A 20615-nucleotide genomic window follows, 5' to 3' on the forward strand; every position below is an offset into this window, starting at 1 on the left:
CCCGGCTTGGCAGAGAGAGACTCTAGGAGCTCAGTCAGTTCAGTTGCTCAAAGGACACGTCTGCACGGGGAAGGCTGCACAGTGAAGACACTGTCTGTGCTGACGGGAGAGCTTCTCCCATCGGCGTCCTTAATCCACCCTCCCACCTTCCCGAGAGGGGGTCGCTGTGTTGACGGGAGAAGCACTGTCTACACCGGACGTTAGGTCGGTATAACAGCATCACCCAGGGGGGTGGGGTTTCCAGACACGCGAGCGATGTAGTTATACCAACATCAGTTACTAGTGTAGACCAAGCGAAAGGGAAGGTGACGGGGTGACTTGATTGCCAGTTTCTGACCCGCACCTGAATTGCACGTATGCTGCCATCTACTGGCCAGGTGCTTTTACTGCCATCGTCAGCCCTGAGCCTTTGGATACCAGACTACAGCAGTGGATCTCAACCAGGGGTATGTTTGCCGCTGGGGGCATGCAGAGGTCTTCCAGGGGGTACATCAACTCATCTAAATATTTGCCTAGTTTTACAACAGGCTACATAAGAAGCACTAGCCAAGTCAGTAGAAACTAAAATTTCATACGACTTGTTTTTTACTGCTCTATCTACTGTCCACTGAAATGTAAGTAGAATATTTATATTCCAATTGATTTATTTTATAATTATACGGTAAAATGAGAAAATAAACTATTTATCAATACTAGCGTCCTGTGACACTTGTATTTTCATGTCGGGTTTTGTAAAGAAGTATTTTTTAAGTGAGGAGAAGCTTGGGGGCACACAAGACAAATATCAGAGTAACAAGACAAATAAGAATCCTGGAAGGGGTACAGTCATCTGGAAAGGTTGAGAGACACTGGTCTATAGCGTCTTTTCCCACTGAGATGGGGCCACCTCTGGGGTGGGGCATGGGGGCTGTTTATACAAGTGACAGGGAGGAATTTGGGATGGGGGGCTTCTGTGGGGAGTGGGGGGGTTCCTGGAACAGTGTGTATCGTCGGGGTGCTGAGAGTCACTGAATCAAACTTTAAACCCTATGTATGATGGGAACCACTTCAATTCAGGGTGTGTGGCACAGATGGGGGGGTAGTGATGGATCTGGGGGGGCTGCTGTGGGGGTGGGGTGGGGGCAGGGAGTTACCTGGGGTAGAGCTTGGGGGGGCAGAGACAGATCTGGAGGGACCATTGTGGATTTCACCATAGCATTGAAGGTTTAATCTCACATTCTTACCTATGTCCTGGGTGAATCAGACACAGCGTGTAATAGAATATCAGGGTTAGAAGGGACCTCAGGATGTCATCTAGTCCAACCCGCTGCTCAAAGCAGGACCAACACCAACTAAATCATCCCAGTCAGGGCTCTGTCAGAATTGATTCCCCCAACACACACACACCACCTGCAGCTTCCTCTCCCCCTGCCCACAGACTCTGGAGGGAAGGAAGGAAGGGGTTGGAAGGGGGTAGGAAGCTGTCCTCTGGGGGGGAAGCACAGAGTGGGGTGGCTCAGTGTGGGGTGGGAGATGCTCACAAAGCAGAGTCTGCAAAGCCTCCGAGGTGGCCAGCTTTGCGCAAGCCTCAAACAGCTCGGCTCAGCTCTGGGGCCGCTTGTGACAAAAAGTCTGAGATCCCGTCTGCAGAGACGGTCGCCCACATCTGGGGCAGCCCCAGCCCCAGAGCAGGAGCTGAGCTGCGACTGCATCGTTGCAAAAATTCAGCCCGTTCACACCTGGAAACACACCAGACTCAGCTTGGGCCCCTGAAGTGCCGCTGGGTTGGGAGTGATTCGTGGGTGGATCCTGCCGCCCTTCACCCCCAGTCACCCCACGAATGTCCTTGAGAGACCCTGCCAGGTGGCGAGTGGATCGTGAATCTCTCACTTCGTTGGCTGTGAGCCACACGACATAGAGTCTGCTCTACAACTGGCTGGGGGATTGGCTGGACGCTGGAGAAGGGCCAGCGACAGAGCAAAGGGTGAAAGCTGCATGAATTTTGGCCAGGAATATCAGGATTCATTGGTTTAAAAAGCCCCTGTGATGGGGTTCCCAGAGTGCAAGCTGGACTGTGGGACCTCTGAGCCCTCTGTCCCACCAACCTGGGGTATCCCTCTCACACTGTGACACTGTGTCAAGCTGCAAACTTCTGGCAGGCCCTGTACTTACACAGCCATCCCCAGGCAGGGATACACCCAGCTGAGTTCCATGAATGACCTCCCAGCCACTCATGAAGCACCAATAAGAAGGCTCCAGTCAATTCCCCTGAGCTCACTGGCCTTGCAGCACAGAAAAGTACCATCCTGCATTGGTCAGAAGCCTGGGAAGTGTAAGTTCATTACCTAGTCAGTGCCTTCCCGGTGTGGAGAGCACAAACACCAGCCTTTGTAAACTGAGCTGAGATTTCCCAAGCGCTTCAACCAAACACACAGCTTTAGGTAGAATATAAAACAGGTTTATTAACTACAGACTGATTTTAAGTGATTATAAGCAGGGAGTATGGAGATTGCAGTTGATTGCACAAGAAATAAAAGGAAATTCACAGTCTGAGTTCTACAAACTAAATAGGATTTGAATCGGTGTCTCACCCTGGCTGATGGTACAAGCTGTTGACAGTTCTTCAGTACACAGGCTGGGATTGTCTTCCAGCCCGATACCAAACTTTCCCAGTTCCAAGTCTTTGTCCTCCATACATGCTTCCAGGTGTTGAGTTATGGGGGGAGTGAGGCCAAGTGGTGATGTTACTTCCCCTCTTTTATAGTTTCTTCCAGCTTGCTGGAAATATATTTTGCTATGACTTGGGTCAAATAGTCCCTATTATCTAAGTGTTCTCTCTGAGAAATCTCTATTTTATACAGTTTCTGAGACAGTGGATTCTTGGATGGGTGCTGATGAGCCATTAACGCTGTCTGGGTCCTCCATGGTGATATCTGAAAGGCTGGTTGTGGGTGTTCCCAACATCACAACTCATTTCAGGAACAGACACATAGCAAAACTTCACAACTCCCCATACAATGACAGCACATACAATTCAACAGGACATTAATAATCAACAGATCAAGACATTTTTAATAATACCTCACAAGGCAGACTTTGTTCATATTTATATGACAGTGGTGAATATGGGGGTTCCAGGGTGCTGTTTTGAGGTACAGAGTGCCACAGCCACCCACATTTTATTTACAATCCCCAATATTTTTAACACTTCCTCACTCCATTGGCTTCCAAAACAGAGCTGGATATTTCTGGTTTTCCAAAACATTTGGTGGAGTTTTGCAGGGTCACCGACTCTTACAATTTGGTTGCAGAATTCACCATGCTTCTTGTTTTCCTCCAAACCCCAGATCCTGGAATCAGAGTAGGTGGAAATTTCAGCTTTATTTTCTATTTTTTTTAGGTAAGTTTCCAGCTTTTGTTGTTGCAGAGAAAAGCTTGAACTGGTGCAAAAAATTTCATAAGGCAAAGTAAAAGAAGTGTCGACAGACAAAAAGGCATGCATTAAAAAGTGGAAGTTAAATCCTATTGAGGAAAATAGAAAGAAGCATAAACTCCGGCAAGTGAAAATATAATTAGAAAGGCCAAAAAAGAATTTGAAGAACAGCTAGCCAAAGACTCAAAAAGGAAGGCAAAATGTTTAAGTAGATCAGAAGCAGGAAGCCTGCTAAACAACCAGTGGGGCCACTGGATGATCGAGGTGCTAAAGGAGCACTCAAGGACGATAAGGCCATTGCAGAGAAACTAAATGAATTCTTTGCATCGGTCTTCACTGCTGAGGATGTGACAGAGATTCCCAAACCTGAGACATTCTTTTTAAGTGAAATTGTATGATACAAAACTACTCAATATAGTAAAGTCCAAAGCAGACTGCGAGGAGCTACAAACGGGTATCACAGCAAAGTACCTACGGGCCTAAACATTTTTAAAAATAGGATTTAGACACTTTTGACAATGTTACCCTTTTTTTCAATGACCCGTTGATCTTCAACATACACAGGAGAGAAAGCTCGACTGAGAACAAAGATGACATGATGAGAAGAATAATGACACAAAGACGGAGAAAAGGACAGGCCATAAAGAACCAACCACTCCAAAATGATCTAAAAATGAACAAAACCAAAAATCTGTATATTTCATTAAAATTATAGATTCAGAGTTTCCAAGGCTGGAAGAGACCATTGTGATCATCTCTTAAGACCTCCCCGATCACACGGGCCAGAGAACTGCCCCAAAATAATTCCTAGAGAAGAGTTTTAGAAAAACATCCCAGCTTGATTAAAAATGGCCAGTGATGGATGATCCACAAGGACCCTTGGGAAATTGCTCCAATGGTCAGTTACTTTGATTGTTACAAATTTACACCTCCTTTCCAGTCTGAATTTGTCTAGGTTCAACTTCTATTCACTGGATCATGTTATACCTTCCTCTGCTAGACTGAAGAGCCCGTGATTAAATATTTGTTCCCCAGGTAGGTACTTACAGACTGTGATCAAGTCACCCCTTCAGCTTCTCTTTGTTAAAGTAAATAGATTGGGCTTCTTTTGACTCTCACTCCAAGGCAGGTTTTCTAATCTAGAAATCATTCTCATGGCTCTTCTTTGAGTAACAGCAAAAAATTCAATTGCTAAAAAAGACAATTTTAGGATCAAGAGGAAGTTATGGGTCCAGCGAACAAAATTCTTTCTTCATGAAAATATCAACAATTCCATCTGTTCCTCTATTCATCTGGCTCCGAGTTGTCAGTGGTTTGGTGGTTGCGTGTACATTGCCAGTACCTCAGAAACTTTTTATCCATGGTGAGGTAGAAGATGGGGTTGAGGCAGATGCTGAAATATGTGAGGACACAAGCAAAAGTGCTTCCTGTGTTCCAAACAGTCCAAGGGTACATAGCTGAGATCTCCAGGAAGGAGAAAACAATATATGGCAGCCAGCAGAAGAAAAAGGTCGGGATCAAGCCAAGAAGGATCAAGAAGGACTGGATCAGCCTGTTCCTTCTCAACTTGGCAACTAGAAAGATGTAGAAGGTTGGGATCAAGATCAAGGCTAATGGGATCAGAAACCCGACCAGGAATTGGATCACAACGACGGCCTTCACCCTCCCTTCATCCAGTCAGACATTCATGCTGGTGCTGCCAGGCAAGTGCAGAGACTCCCAGAGATCACCGTACCGCAAGCTGAAACCAACAGACAGGGCCTACATGCCCATAACCTTCTTGAAAGCCAGGAGGGGCATGCAGTGGTTCCCGGCCCACTCAGGGCATGCCATGAGGATGCAGCGATCGACACTGAGGGTGGTGAAGAGGAAAGCGCTGGCAAATATGTGGAAGGAGGTGACAGTGCTGCTCAGCACCTTGGCCGAGTCTAAGTCCAGGATGAAGATGGAGGTGACTCTGAGGGGCAGGAAGATGATGAAGATGAAGCCTGCCATGGCCCGGCTCCAGAACCACATGGAGCTGGCCGTCCTCTCCACACGGCAGTTGGTGACAAAGAGGACGTAGCCGTTCAATGGCAGTTCAGCGAGAAAGGCCATGCCACACAGCACCACAAAGAGAATTGGGAACACCATTCCTGGAAGAGTTGCAGTCACAATATCCCCTCCTTTGCATCAGGGCTAGGCGGGGCTGTGCGGAGGTTGTACTGAGCAAAGGAAGGAAGAGAAATGAAAGGGCTCCAGGAGGGGACAAGGACAGAGTTTGGTTTCTACAAAACTAAACGTTTAAAAAACACACCCCTTTGCTTCTTGATGAAAAGTTGGATTTCTAGGCAAGGGGAGGTGGACAATGGGGGTATCCAGGATGCAGAGGCAGAGATATCAGAGACCACACCAAAGCTTCACTAAAATTCCCAAATAATCTTCTTTCTGTTAGCTTCCCGAAGGAGCTGATTATTCCTGTCTTGGTTAAAAAAAAAAAGATTGTTTCCCCCCTTTTTTTAAAATAATGGAATTTTTGGAAGTGAATCTTCTCCCACCTGCCTTCATTTTGAAGTGGGTTTTTGTCTGGTTTGGGCCATTTTGGGAGGTGAGTTAGTGGAGCAGGCAAAACCCCATAGAAAGATTCCCTCCTATGGAAACCTCTGGTGATGGAGAGCAACTTCCCAGGACAAGAAAAGTAAGATTGAAATGACAACAACAAAAAAGCCGTCAAAACACCAGAGGAAGAAGAGACGAGTAACAAACCCAAAGACCTTTTTTTAAAGGAAGGATATTGCAAGAGTTTGTTTTAGTGGGCAGATATGGAGTCAGGACTCCTGGGCTGCATCATAGACTCTGCCACTGAACTGTTTGAGGAGCTTGGATAACTCACGTCATGGCCCCATGACTCTGTTTCCCCTCCAAACATTTCTCAGTTTAAATGTGAGGTTGCTGTGACCAGGCCTGTTTCTCCCTGTGGATCTGTGCAGTGCCTGGCATGATGGGACCCCCGAGCTTGGTCAGGGTGTGAGCAACATCCAGCATGATGGAGGCACCTGGCCTCTGACAAGAGGACCCACAAATAATTTCAACTGGTTCTATCTGGAGTGGATGAGGGGAGGGGATGGGGGGAGACCCAGGGGGCAGTGATGGGGGGAGAAAAATGAGATCCAGTGGGGCAGCTGGGGGGTTTACCTCATTTCCTTACCCGTGTCTTGCGGGGATGCAGCGTTTCAGAGCCGACCCCCCTTCCCAGGTCCCCGATGCGACAGCTGCAGCTTGCCCAGAGCAGAAAGCCGTTCATGTGGGGGTATATCTGGCGGGGGGATGGGGGGAACAATGTGGGGAGATCACAGGATGTGGCCGGGTCCGAGCATGTCTGCAAGGCCTCAAAGGTCTTCGTCAACCACAGCTACATGCAGACATCACACGAACCACAAGCTCCCCCGACCCTGCTGGGCCCTAGCAAGGTGTCTATATTTGGCTGTCCACATCCGGCGGCAGGCGGGCAGGGCCCGCATCGGAGAGCAGGGGTGAGACAGCCACGTCCAGCTGACTCCCCCGGGCGAGCTTCCAGGAGCAGAGACACGAGCTGGGTCTCTGCCCTCCAGCCTCTCCTGGCTGGGGAAAGCGAACAGAGCCCCCCGGGAGATGGACGCATGAGATTCTCAGCCCGGCCTTTGCTGCTGGAAACCCACCCCTCGGCCCGGTCATGTTATAGGCCAGGCAACGCTAAGGAAACCCTCGCTCTGTGCTAGAGAGCACACAAACCACAGCCCGGCCTGCAACCTGCCTTCGTCTTTCGTCATTTGCCTGGAGGCCTTAGGTGTGGGGTCACTTTTCAGCTCAACGTGACCTCCCAGGGCCAACAGGGCTCAGGCCGTCCTAGGATGCATCAACAGGGGAATCTCGATTATGAGCAGGGAGGTGATTTTGCCTCTGGATCTGGCCCTGGTGCAACCACAGCTGGGATCCTTTGCCTGGTTCTGGTGCCCACTCTTCAACAAAGGTGTTGAGTAACTGGAGAGGGGTCAGAGGTGACCCACGAGAAGGATTAAAGGACTGGACCCCAGCCTTGGAGGAGAGATATTCCAGGAGCCTAGGTGCCAACTCTTCCCGGCGCCGGTGGGTGCTCGCCCCCGTTCCCGCCCCTGACTCCACCCCTGCCCCACCCCCATTCCAACCCCTTCCCAATGTCCCCACCCCAACTCCGCCCCCTCCCTGCCCCATTGGACTCCTCCCCAAATCCCTGCCCCAGCCCCACCTCTTCCCAGAGTGCCCTGCCTTCCCCCTCCTCCCCCCTCCCTCCCAGAGCTTGCCACCACGAAATAGCTGTTTCGCGGCGACAAGCACTAGGAGCTAGGGGGAGAGGCGGGGACGCAGGGGGAGGATGGGGTGGGGAGCTGCTGGTGGGTGCAAAGCACCCTTCAATTTTTCCCCGTGGGTTTTCCCGTCCCGGAGCCTCCACAGAGTCGGGGCCTATGTCCACGAGCTCAGTCCGTCCAGTTGACCAGAGGGCACGTCTACACGGGGAAAGGCTGCAGCGATGCAGCTGCAGCGATGTAGCGGCTCGGTGAAGACGCTGTCTGTGCTGACGGGAGAGCTTCTCCCCTCGGCGTCGTTAATCCACCCCCGCGAGAGGCGGGAGCGGTGCTGACGGGAGAAGCGCTGTCTACACCGGGCGTTCGGTCGGTGTAACAGCGTCACCCGGGGGCGGGGGTTGGAGGGTTCCACACCCCCGAGTGTCGTAGTTATACCAACATCCGTTACTAGCGTAGACCCAGCGAAAGGGAAGGGGACGGGGTGACTCGATTGCCGGTTTCTGACCCGCACCTGACTTGCACGTGTGCTGCCATCTACAGGCCTGGTGCTTGTACTGCCATCGGCAGCCCTGAGCCTTTGGATACCAGTCCGTAGCAGTGGGTCCCAACCAGGGGTACGTGTACCACCGGGGGTACACAGAGATCTTCTGTGGGGTGCATCAGCTCATCTAGATATTTGCCCAGCTTTAAATAAGGTACAGAAAAACCGCTAGCGTAGTCAGCAGAAACTAAAATTTCATACAATGGCTTCTTTCTACTGCTCTACATACTGTCCACTAAAATGTAAGTACGATCTTTTTATCCCAATTTATTTATTTTATACTTATAAAATGAGAAAGTAAACTATTTATCAGTACTAGTGTGCCATGACACTGGTATATTTGTGTCTGATTTTGTAAACAAGTCATTTTTAAGTGAGGAGAAACTTGGGGGGACACAAGACAAATGAGAATCCTGAAAGGGGTACAGTAGTCTGGAAAGGTTGAAAGCCTTAATCTATAGGGTCTTTTCCCGCTGAGATGCGGCCACCACTGGGGTGGGGCATAGAGGCTGTTTATACAAGTGACAGGGAGGAATTCGGGGGGGGGTTGCTGTGGGGAGTGTGGGGGGGTCAGGGTTGCTAGAACAATTTGTATAGTGGGGGTGCTGAGAGCCACTGAATCAAACTGTAAAGCCGGTGTACGATGGGAACCACTTTAAGCAAGACGATGCGACACCTATGGGGAGGGGAAGGGAGAGATGTGCGGAGACTGCTTTGGGGACCAGGGTGTGGAAGCCAGAAAGGATCTGGGGAGGCTGCTATGGGGAGCGGGTTGGAATCTGGGGGGCTCCTGTGGGGGGTGAATTGGGTGCAGGAAGGAACCTGGGGCGGGGGATGGGGGGCAGAGACTGATCTGTGGGGGAGGGAGGGCATTGTGGATTTCACATTAGCATTGAAGCTGGAAGGTTTAATCTCACTTTCTTACACACCACCTGCAGCTACCACCCCCCCATCCCCATGGACTCTGTCTGAGGGCAGGAAGCTGTATTCTCAGAGTAGGGGGGAGAGCACGCGGGGTGGGCAGTTCAGTCGGGATGGGAGATGCTCACAAAGCGGAGTCTGCAAAACCTCCAAGGCAACCAGCTCCTCACAAGCCTCAAACAGCTCAGCTCAGCTCTCAGGCCTCTCGTGACAAAAAATCTGTGATCCCATCTGAAGAGACGGTTGCCCACATCCGGGGTACCCACAGCCTGACCAGGAGCTGAGCGGCAGCCACATCATTGCAAAAATTCAGGCCATTCACACTTGGAGAACCAGCAGACCAAGCTTGGGCCCCTGAAGTGCCACTGGGTCGGGAGTGATTAGTGAGTGGGTCCTGCCACCCTTCTCCCCCGGTCAGCCCTTGAAAGTCCTAGAGAGACCTTGACAGGTGGCGAGTGGATCATGAATCTCTCTCTTCGTTGGCTGTGAGCCACAAGACATAGTGTCTGCTGTACAATTGGCTGCTGGATTGGCTGGACGCTGGAGAACAGCCAGCAATGTAGTGAAGGGTGAAAGATGCATGAATTTTGGCAGGGAATATCAGGATTCGTTGAGACATTGGTTTTAAAAGCCACTGTGACGGGATTCCTGGCATGCAAGCTGGACTGTGGGACCACTGAACCCTCTGTCCCACCAACCTGGAATGTTCCTCTCACATTGTGATGCTGTGTCAAGCTACAAACCTCTGGCAGGTCCTGCACTTACATAGCCATCCTCATGCAGGGGCACACCCGGCTGAGTTACATGAATGCTTCTCCCAGCCACACATGAACCATCAATACAGAGGCTCCAGTCAATTACCCCAGGCTCCCTGGCCTTGCAGCCCAGAAAGGTACCATCCTGCATTGTTCAGAAGCCTGGCCAGTGTAAGTTCATTACCCAGTCCACCCCTCCCTCAATGTGGAGAGGACACGCACCAGCCTTTGTCAACTGCGCTGAGATGTCCCAAGCACTTCAACCAAACACACAGTTTTAGGTAGAATAATAAACAGGTTTATTAACTACAGACAGATGGATTTTAAGTGATTATAAGCAGTGAGCATAGAGATCAAAGCTGGTTACCTAAGAATAAAAGTAAATTCACAGTCTGAGTTCTATAAACTAGACAGGATTTGAATCAAGTCGTGTCTCACCCTGGCAGATGGTACAAGCATGTGACAGATCCTCAATACACAGGCTGGGCTTGTCTTCCAGCCCGATACCAAACTTCCCCAGGTCAAAGTCTATGTACTCCAGACGTGTTTCCAGGTGTTGAGTTCTGGGGGGAGTGAGGCAAAGTGGTGATGTCACTTCCCCTCTTTTGTAGTTTCTTCCAACTCCCTGGGAATATATTTTGCTATGACTTGGGTCAAACAGTCTCCATTGTCTCCGTTCTCTCTCTGAGAAATCTCCATTGTGTACAGTTCCTGAGATAGTGGATTCTTGGATGGGTGCTGATGAGCCATTAACGCTGTCTGGCTCCTCCATTGTTGTACCTGAAAGGCTGGTTGTGGGTGTTCCCAACATCACAACTTATTTCACTAACACACACATAGCAACTCCCCATACAGTGACAGCACATACAATTCAACCAGATATTAATAATCAACAGATCAAGACGTTTTTAATGATACCTCACAAGGCAGACTTTGTTCATATTTATATGACAGTCATGAATATGGTGGTCCCAGGGTGCCGTTTTGAGGTACACAGTGACAGACACACACTTTATTTTAAAGTCCCCAATATTTGAAACAGCTCCTCACTCCATTGGCTTCCAAAACAGAGCTGGATAGTTCTGGTTTTCTGAAATTTTGGCAGAGTTTTGTACTGTCACCAACCCTTACGATTTGGTTGCGGTGTTCACTGTGCTTCTCATTTTCCTCCAAGCCCCAGATCCTGGAATCATATGATTAGGTGGGAATTTGAGCTTTTGTTTCTGTTTTATTTTTTATTTTTTTAGCAAGTTTCTGGCCTTCATTGTTGCAGAGAAAAGCTTGAAATTGCCCCCCAAAAATTAGGAAGCAAAAAAGAAGAACCTAAATGTCTTTTTGTTAAAACTCATCTCATGATGCTTTATGAGGCGGCTCATGAGGTTTGAGGCTTGGCAATGAAGACACAGGACTAGGTTTTTAAGGTTGGTTAAGGGAGTTAGATGCCAAATTCTCATTGAAGTCAATAGGAGTTAAGCACCTAACTCACATACGTGCTTTTGAAAATCTCACCCATAGAAGCCTAAATGAATTCAATGACATCATGTAATTGCAGACAGCTAAAAAGTGACAGTTTTTAAAAGTGATAATATACAAATGCTAGAAGTCTAAATAATAAGATGGGTGAACTAGAGTGCCTTTTATTAAAGAGGAGATTGACATCATAGGAATCACAGAAACTTGGTGGAATGAGGATAATCAATGGGACACAGTAACACCAGGGTACAAATTACATCGGAAGGACAGACCAGATTGTGCTGGTGGGGGATTGGGAATATATGCGAAAAAAGCGTAGAGTCAAATGAAGTAAAAATCTTAAATTAACCAAACTGTAGCAAGCAATCTCTATGGATAGTAAGTCGATGCTCTAATAAGAACATCGCAGGGGTGATATACTACCGACCACCTGATCAGGATGGTGATACTGACTGTAAAATGTACAGGGAAATTAGAGAGGCTATAAAAATAAAAAACTCAATAATAATGGGGGATTTCAACTATCTCCATATTGACAGGGTACATGTCACTTCAGGACAGGATGCAGAGATAAAGTTTCTTGACACCTTAAATGACAGCTTCCTGGAAAAGCCAGTCCTCGAACCCACAAGAGGAGATGCAATTCTTGAGTTAGTGCTAAGCAGAGAACAGAATCTAGTCCAAAGAGAGAATATAACTGAACTGCTTGGTAATAGTGACCATAATATAATTAGATTTAACATCCCTGTGGCAGGCCAAAGATTGAAAAAGTAATAGCAAAAAATTATTTAAGTAATCAGAACCAGGAAGCCTGCTAAAAAAAACAGAGGGGCCCCTGGACGTTTGAGATGTTAAAGGAGCACTCAAGGACGATACGGCCATTGCGAAGAAACCAATTGAATTCTTTGCATCAGTCTTCACAGCTGAGCATGTGAGGGAGATTCCCAGAGCTGAGCCAATCATTTTAGGTAAAAGGAACTGTCCCAGGAACTGTCCCAGATTGGGGTGTCATTAGAGGAGGTTTGGGGACAAATTGATAAACTAAACAGTAATAAGTCACCAGGACCAGATGGGATTCACCCAAGAGTTCTGAAGGAACTCAAATGTGAAATTGTAGAACTGCTAATTGTGGTATATAAATCAGCTTCTGTACCAAATGACTGGAGGACAGCTAATGTGACACCAGTTTTTTAAAAAGGCTCAACAGGTGGTCCTGGGAGTTACAGGCCGGTAAGCCAGACTTCCGTACCCTGCAAACTGGTTGAAACTATAGTAAAGAACAAAATGGTCAGACTCATAGATGAACGTGATTGGTTTGGGAAGAATCTGACTCATAAACAATCTGGAAAAGGGGGTAACAGTGGGCAGGGACGAAATTTGCAGATTATATAAAACTACTCAATATAGTTAAGTCCAAGCTGACTGCGAAGAGTTACAAAGGGACCTCACAAATCTGGGTGACTAGGCAACAAAATGGCAGATGAAATTCAATGTTAATAAATGCAAAGTAAGGCACATTGGAAACCATCATCCCAACTATACATATACAACGATGGGGTCTAAATTAGCTGTTACCACTCAAAACAGAGATCTTGGAGTGATTGTGGACAGTTCTCTGAAAACATCCACTCGATGTGCAGCGGCCGTCAAAAAAGCGAACAGAATGTTGGAAATCATTAAGAAAGGGACAGATAAGAAGATTGAAAATATCATATTACCTCTATATAAATCCATCTAAAAAAGATATATTGGAATTGGAAAAGGTAAAGAAAAGGCAACAGAAATGATGAGGGGTATGGAACGGATTCCGTATGAGGATAGATTAATAAGACTGGGACTTTTTAACTTGGAAAAGAGACGACTAAGAGGGGATATGATTGAGGTCTATGAAATCCTGACGGGTGTGCAGAGAGTAAATAAGGAAGGCAAAAGGGCATCTCTTACCCTGCACCTGAAGAAGTAAGTGGGCAGTGCAATTACATTCATGAAAATGGAATGCCCTGGTTGGAAGCACTGTAAAGGACATTTGGGCAAGATAAGACTGCTTTAGATAGGTGGATTGCTTGTTAAGTTAAGTTTAATCTCTAGAAAGTGTGTTATGGTTTTGGTGTATATGTAACTTTTCTGTTTCCATTATCCTTACTAACTCTTAAATCTTAACCTTTGATAATAAATTTATGACTGTTTTCACTATAAATATATGTCAGGGCTGTGATGGTATGTAGGAGCTCATTCTTGCGGATGATACTAAACTGGGAGGAGTGGTAGATACGCTGGAGGGCAGGGATAGGATACAGAGGTACTTGGACAAATTGGAGGATTGGGCCAAAAGAAATCTGATGAGGTTCAATAAGGATAAGTGCAGGGTCCTGCACTTAGGACGGAAGAACCCAATGCACAGCTACAGACTAGGGACCGAATGGCTAGGCAGCAGTTCTGCGGAAAAGGACCTAGGGGTGACAGTGGACGAGAAGCTGGATATGAGTCAGCAGTGTGCCCTTGTTGCCAAGAAGGCCAATGGCATTTTGGGATGTATAAGTAGGGGCATAGCGAGCAGATCGAGGGACGTGATCGTCCCCCTCTATTCGACATTGGTGAGGCCTCATCTGGAGTACTGTGTCCAGTTTTGGGCCCCACACTACAAGAAGGATGTGGATAAATTGAAAAGAGTCCAGCGAAGGGCAACAAAAATGATTAGGGGTCTGGAACACATGACTCATGAGGAGAGGCTGAGGGAACTGGGATTGTTTAGTCTGCAGAAGAGAAGAATGAGGGGGGATTTGATAGCTGCTTTCAACTACCTGAGAGGTGGTTTCAGAGAGGATGGTTCTAGACTATTCTCAGTGGTAGAAGAGGACAGGACAAGGAGTAATGGTCTCAAGTTGCAGTGGGGGAGGTTTAGGTTGGATATTAGGAAAAACTTTTTCACTAGGAGGGTGGTGAAACACTGGAATGCGTTACCTAGGGAGGTGGTGGAATCTCCTTCCCTAGAAGTTTTTAAGGTCAGGCTTGACAAAGCCCTGGCTGGGATGATTTAATTGGGGATTGGTCCTGCTTTTGAGCAGGGGGTTGGACTAGATGACCTCCTGAGGTCCCTTCCAACCCTGATATTCTATGATTCTAAGTGTTATTTACTCCTTCTCATAACACAAGGACTAGGGGTCACCAAATGAAATTAATAGTCACCAGGTTTAAAACAAACAAAAGGAAGTATGTCTTCACACAACACACAGTCAACTTGTGGAACTTTTTGCCAGAGTATATTGTGAAGGCCAAGACTATAACAGGGTTAAAAAAAGAACTAAATAATTTCATGGAGGATAGGTCCATCAATGGCTACTAGTCAGGATGGGCAGTGATGGTGTCCCTAGGCTCTGTTTACCAGAAGCTAGGAATGGGCGACAGGGGATGGATCACTTGATGATTCCCTGTTCTGTTCATTCCCTCTGGGGCACCTGGCATTGGCCACTGTCAAAAAACAGGATACTGGGCTGGATGGACCTTTGCTCTTACACAATATGGCCATTCTTATTTTATGTCTCATTGACTCTCAGCAAGGTTCCAAGGGCCTAAACACTTTAAAAAATAGAACTTAGACCCTTTTGAAAATGTTACCCTTTCTTTCATAGATCCATTGATCTTCAACAAACACAGGGAAGAAGAAGAGCTGGAGCCCCACTGGCAGCAAAAATGACATGATGAGAAAAACAAGGACATGAAGACATAGAAAAGGACGTATCGGTGGGAAGGATAGCTCAGCGGTTTGAGCATTGGCCTGCTAAACCCAGGGTCAGTTACTCTGACCGTTACAAATTTACACCTCCTTTCCAGTCTGAATTTGTCTAGGTTCAACTTCTGTTCACTGGATCATGTTAGACCTTCCTCTGCTAGATTAAGGAGCCCGTTATTAAATATTTGTTCCCCATGTAGGTACTTACAGACTGTGATCAAGTCACCCCTTCACCTTCTCTTTGTTAAGCTAAATAGACTGCGCTCCTTGAGTCTCTCATTGTAAGGCAGGTTTTCTAATCCAGAAATCATTCTTGTGGCTCTTCTATGAATAAGGCCAAAAAATTCACTTGCTAAAAAAGACAATTTTGGGATCAAGAGGAAGTTACATGTCCCAGTGAACAGAATTCTTTTTCCATAGAAATATCAACAATTCCATCCGTTCCCCTATTCAGCCGGCTCCGGCCCTGAGTTGTCGGTGGTTTGGGGGTTGCGTGCACGATACCGGTACCTCAGAAACTCTTCCTCCATGGTGAGGTAGAAGATGGGGTTGAGGCAGCTGTTGAAATATGACAGGATACAAGCAAAATTGCTTTCTGTGACAAGAAAAGGCAGGGGGTACTTAGGTGAGATCAGCAGGAAGGAGAAGACGTGATACGGCAGCCAGCAGACGAAAAAGGTCGGGATCAAGCCAAGAAGGATCTTGAGCGGCTTGGTGGACTGGATCAGCCTGTTCCTTCTCAGCTTGGCAGCTAGAACGATGTAGAAGGTTGGGATTAAGATCAAGGCTAATGGGATCAGAAACCCGACTAGGAACTGGATCACAAAGGCAGCCTTCACCCTCCCTTCATCCAGTGGGACATTCATGCGTATACTGGCCGGTGAGAGCAGGGATTCCCAGAGATCACCATACCGCAAGCTGAACCCAACAGACATGGCCCACAGGCTTATAACAATCATGAAAGCCAGGAGGGGTGTGCGGTGGTTCCGGGTCCACTCAGGGCATGCCACGAGGATGCAGCGATCGACACTGAGGGCCGTGAGGAGGAAGGCACTGGAGAACATGTGGAGCGAGATAATGGTGTTGTTCAGTATCTTGGCCTGGTCTAAGTTCAGGATGAAGATGAATCTGATTGGCAGGAAGACGATAAAGAGGAAATCGGCCATGGCCCGGTTCAGGAACCACACGGCGCTGGCTGTCCTCCCTGTACGGCAGCTGGTGACAAAGACGACGTACCCATTCAATGGCAGCCCGGTGAAGAAGGCCATGGCACTCAGCACCAGAGAGAGGATTGGGAACACCATTCTCAGGAGAGTTACCGTCACAATATCCCCTCCTTCTCCTCAGGGCTTGGCGGGGGCAGCGCAGACGTTGTACTGAGCAAAGGAAGGAAGAGCAATGAAATGGGCTCCAGGAGAGGACAAGGACAGAGCAAGACACCTGCAGAGCTTATATACTCCCCCAGTCCTGAGCTGAACTCAGACAGGATCAAATATTTTTAGGCCAATGGTACCAATGATTCAAACACCTTAGAAGCATAGAGCCAGAGTGCTAGAAGGGGACCCCAAGGGTCATCTAGTCTATTCCCCTGCCAAGATGCAGGACTTATGTCTATTCTCTGCCCAAACATTTTTGTTTTAACATAATATCGTTTTTTTTTGACTAAACGAAATATTAAAAAAAAATCCAGCTTCTTGCTGAAAAGTTGGATTTCTAGGAAAGGGGTAGTGGACAATTAGGGTGGTGGCGGACCAGAATTCAGAGACGGAGAAAGGAGAGACCCCTTCCCCCCCGTCTTGGTTTAAAAAATAAAATTAATGAATGATCGTTTCCCCCCTTTCTTTTGAAATAATGGAATTTTTTAAAGTGATTCTTCCCCCTCTCCCCCTTCATTTTGAAGCAGAGTTTTTGTGTGGTTTGGGCCTTTTTAGGAGGGTAAGTTAGTGAAGCCGGGTGGGCAAAATCCCAACCGAAAGAACCCCTCCCTGTAAAAACCTCAAGTGATGGAGAGCGGCTTTCAAGGAGGAGAAAAGTAACATTGAAACAACAACAATGACAAAAAAAGCAACCCGGTAAAACACAAGAGGAAGAAGAGACCAGTAACAAGCCAAAAGGAAGGATATTGCAAGAGTCTATTTTAGTCTTTAGATGGGGAGTCAGGATGATTGGGTCCCATTCCAGACTCTGCTTGGGGAGGTTGGAGAAGTCATGTCATGGCCCCATGACTCAGTTTACCCTCCAAACAGTCATCTGTTCAGAGTGTGAGTTTATTGTGCCCAGGCTTGTTTCACCCTTTGGGTCTGTGCAGTGCCTGGCACGATGGGGCCCCCGATCTCAGTCAGTGTCTATGCACTGCCTGCTGTGATGGGGCCCCCGACCTTGGTTGGGGTCTGTTCAGCACCCAGCACGATGGGGGACCGTGACCTCTGACAACAGGACCCACAAATAATTTCAACTGGCGCTATGCGGAGCAGATGAGGAGAGGGGATGGGGGCCGCAGGAAGAGGGGAGATCCAGGAGCTAGTGGGGGTGGCGGTAGAATGAGATCCAATGGGACAGCTGAGGGGTTTACCTCATTTCCTTACCCGTGTTTTGGGGGCACGCAGTGTCCCAGAGTCAACCCCTGTCCTAGGTCTCCAACGTGATGCCTGCAGCTCGCCCAGACTGGCTTAGCCCGGAGCAGGGAGCTGTTCATGTGCGGATATATCTGAAAGGGGGGGACAATGGGTGGAGCTCACAGGACATGGCTGGGTCCGATCACATCTGTAAAGCCTGGAAGGCCTCTGACACCCACTGCTACATGCAGACATCCCGAGAACCACAAGCTCCCCCCTGCTGGACCCTAGCCAGGTGTTTGCATTCGGCTGTCCACATCCGGGGGCGGATGGTGGGGCCCCAGCAGAGAGCAGGGGCTGAGGCAGCCACTTCCAGCTGACTCCCCCCCCGCGAGCTTCCAGGAGCAGAGACGCCAGCTGGGACACGGCCCTCCAGCCCCTCCTGGCTGGGGAAAGTGAACAGAGACCCACTGGTGGTGGGACGCGGGAGATTCTCAGCCCGGGCTTTGCTGCAGGGACCCCACCCCTCGGCCTGGGACACGTTCCAGGCCAGGCAACGCGAAGGAAACCCTCGCTCTGTGCTAGAGAGCACACAAACCACAGCCTGGCCTGCAACCTGCCTTCCTCTCTCGTCTTTTGCCTGGAGGCCTCAGGCGTGGGGGCACTTTTCAGCTCAACGTGACCTCCCAGGGCCAACAGGGCTGCAGCCATGCCGGGATACTTGAACAGGGGAATGTCACTTAGGAGCAGGGAGGTGATTTTCCCTCTGGATCTGGCCCTGGTGCGACCGCTGCTGGGATCCTGTGTCCGGTTCTGGCGCCACCCCCCTTCCCGCCCCCCCAAGAAGGATGTTGAGCAACTAGAGAGGGGTCAGAGAAGAGCCACGAGAAGGATTAACAGACTGGCCCCCGGGCTTGGCAGAGAGAGACTCCAGGAGCTCAGTCAGTTCAGTTGATCAAAGGGCACGTCTACACCAGGAAGGCTGCACCGATGCAGCTGCGGCGCTGAAGCAGCCCAGTGAAGACGCTGTCTGTGCTGACGGGAGAGCTTCTCCCATCGGCGCCGTTAATCCACCCCCCCGAGAGGCGGGAGCGGTGCTGATGGGAGAAGCATCGTCTACACCAGGCCTTAGGTCAGCATAACAGCATCACCGGGGGTGGAGGGTTTTCCGCACCCCTGAGCGACGTAGTTATACCAACATCCGTTACTAGTGTAGACCACGCGAAAGGGAAGGGGACGGGGTGACTTGATTGCCAGTTTAGGACAAGCACCTGAATTGGACATCTGCTGCCATCTAGTGGTCAGATGGTTTTACTGGCATCGTCAGCCCTGAGCCTTTGGATAACAGTCTATAGCAAAAAAGAGAAAGAGGAGGACTTGTGGCACCTTAGAGACTAACAAATTTATTTGGGTGTAAGCTTTCGTGGGCTAAAACCCACTTCATCAGATGCATGCAGTGGAAAATACAGTGAGAAGATAGATAGCTATATACAGAGAATGTGAAACAATGGGTGTTGCCATACCAACTGTAACGAGACTAATCAATTAAGATGAGCTATTATCAGCGGGAGAAAAAAAAACTTTTGTCGTGATAATCAGGATGGCCCCTTTCAAACAGTTGACAAGAAGGAGAAATGGGCCATCCTGATGATGGCCGCCTCTGGGGTGGGGCATGGGGGCTGTTTAGACAAGTAACAGGGGGGCTGCTGTGGGGAGTGGGATGGTGTCAGGGTTGCTGGAAAAATTTGAACAGTGGGGGTGGTGAGACCCACTGAATCAAACTGTAAATCATATATATGATGGGAACCACTTCAAGCCGGGGGGTTGCAGCCAGAGGGGCAGGGAGAGGTTGCGGGGCGGGGAGAGAGGGAGGGGATTGTGGATTTCACCCTTGCATTGAAGCTGGAAGGTTTAATCTCACTTTCTTACATATGTCCTGGGTGAATCAGACACAGCATCTGTCATAAATATAAAGGGAAGGGTAAACCCCTTTGAAATCCCTCCTGGCCAGGGGACAGCTCCTCTCACCTGTAAAGGGTTAAGAAGCTAAAGGTAACCTCGCTGGCACCTGACCAAAATGACCAATGAGGAGACAAGATACTTTCAAAAGCTGGGAGGAGGGAGAGAAACAAAGGGTCTGTGTGTCTGTCTATATTCTGTTTTGGCCGGGGATAGACCAGGAATGGAGTCTTAGAACTTTTAGTAAGTAATCTAGCTAGGTACGTGTTAGATTATGATTTCTTTAAATGGCTGAGAAAAGAACTGTGCTGAATAGAATAACTATTTCTGTCTGTGTATCTTTTTTGTAACTTAAGGTTTTGCCTAGAGGTGTTCTCTGTGTTTTGAATCTAATTACCCTGTAAGGTATCTACCATCCTGATTTTACAGGGGGGATTTCTTTATTTCTATTTACTTCTATTTTTATTAAAAGTCTTCTTGTAAGAAAACTGAATGCTTTTTCATTGTTCTCAGATCCAAGGGTTTGGGTCTGTGGTCACCTATGCAAATTGGTGAGGCTTTTTATCCAACATTTCCCAGGAAAGGGGGGGTGCAAGTGTTGGGATGATTGTTCATTGTTCTTAAGATCCAAGGGTCTGGGTCTGTAGTCACCTAGGCAAATTGGTGAGGCTTTTTACCAAACCTTGTCCAGGAAGTGGGGTGCAAGGTTTTGGGAAGTATTTTGGGGGGAAAGACGCATCCAAACAGCTCTTCCCCAGGAACCAGTATTAGTTTGGTGGTGGTAGCGGCCAATCCAAGGACAAAGAGTGGAATATTTTGTACCTTGGGGAAGTTTTGACCTAAGCTGGTAAAGATAAGCTTAGGAGGTTTTTCATGCAGGTCCCCACATCTGTACCCTAGAGTTCAGAGTGCGGGAGGAACCTTGACAGCATCTCAGAATTGATTCCCTTAACACATACACAACACCT

The 20615-nt window shown here is 48.3% G+C and overlaps 1 protein-coding gene and 1 pseudogene across 1 annotated transcript; both read right to left on the reverse strand.

Moving 5' to 3' along the window:
* Positions 1-4696: 4696 nt before the first annotated feature.
* Positions 4697-5545, reverse strand: LOC144279357 (chemerin-like receptor 1; annotated as a pseudogene).
* Positions 5546-15579: 10034 nt separating this feature from the next.
* Positions 15580-16437, reverse strand: LOC144279372 (chemerin-like receptor 1). The gene has a single exon (XM_077840826.1). It carries the CDS (start codon positions 16435-16437, stop codon positions 15580-15582), a length of 858 nt encoding a protein of 285 aa, XP_077696952.1.
* Between the last annotated feature and the right edge of the window lie 4178 nt (positions 16438-20615).

The sequence above is a fragment of the Eretmochelys imbricata genome, chromosome 24 (genome assembly GCF_965152235.1).
Source record: "Eretmochelys imbricata isolate rEreImb1 chromosome 24, rEreImb1.hap1, whole genome shotgun sequence".
Lineage (NCBI taxonomy): Eukaryota > Metazoa > Chordata > Testudines > Cheloniidae > Eretmochelys > Eretmochelys imbricata.

Coding starts and splice junctions, on each gene's coding strand:
- LOC144279372 (XM_077840826.1), bottom strand. CDS start 16,437: ATGGTGTTCCCAATCCTCTCTCTGGTGCTGAGTGCCATGGCCTTCTTC.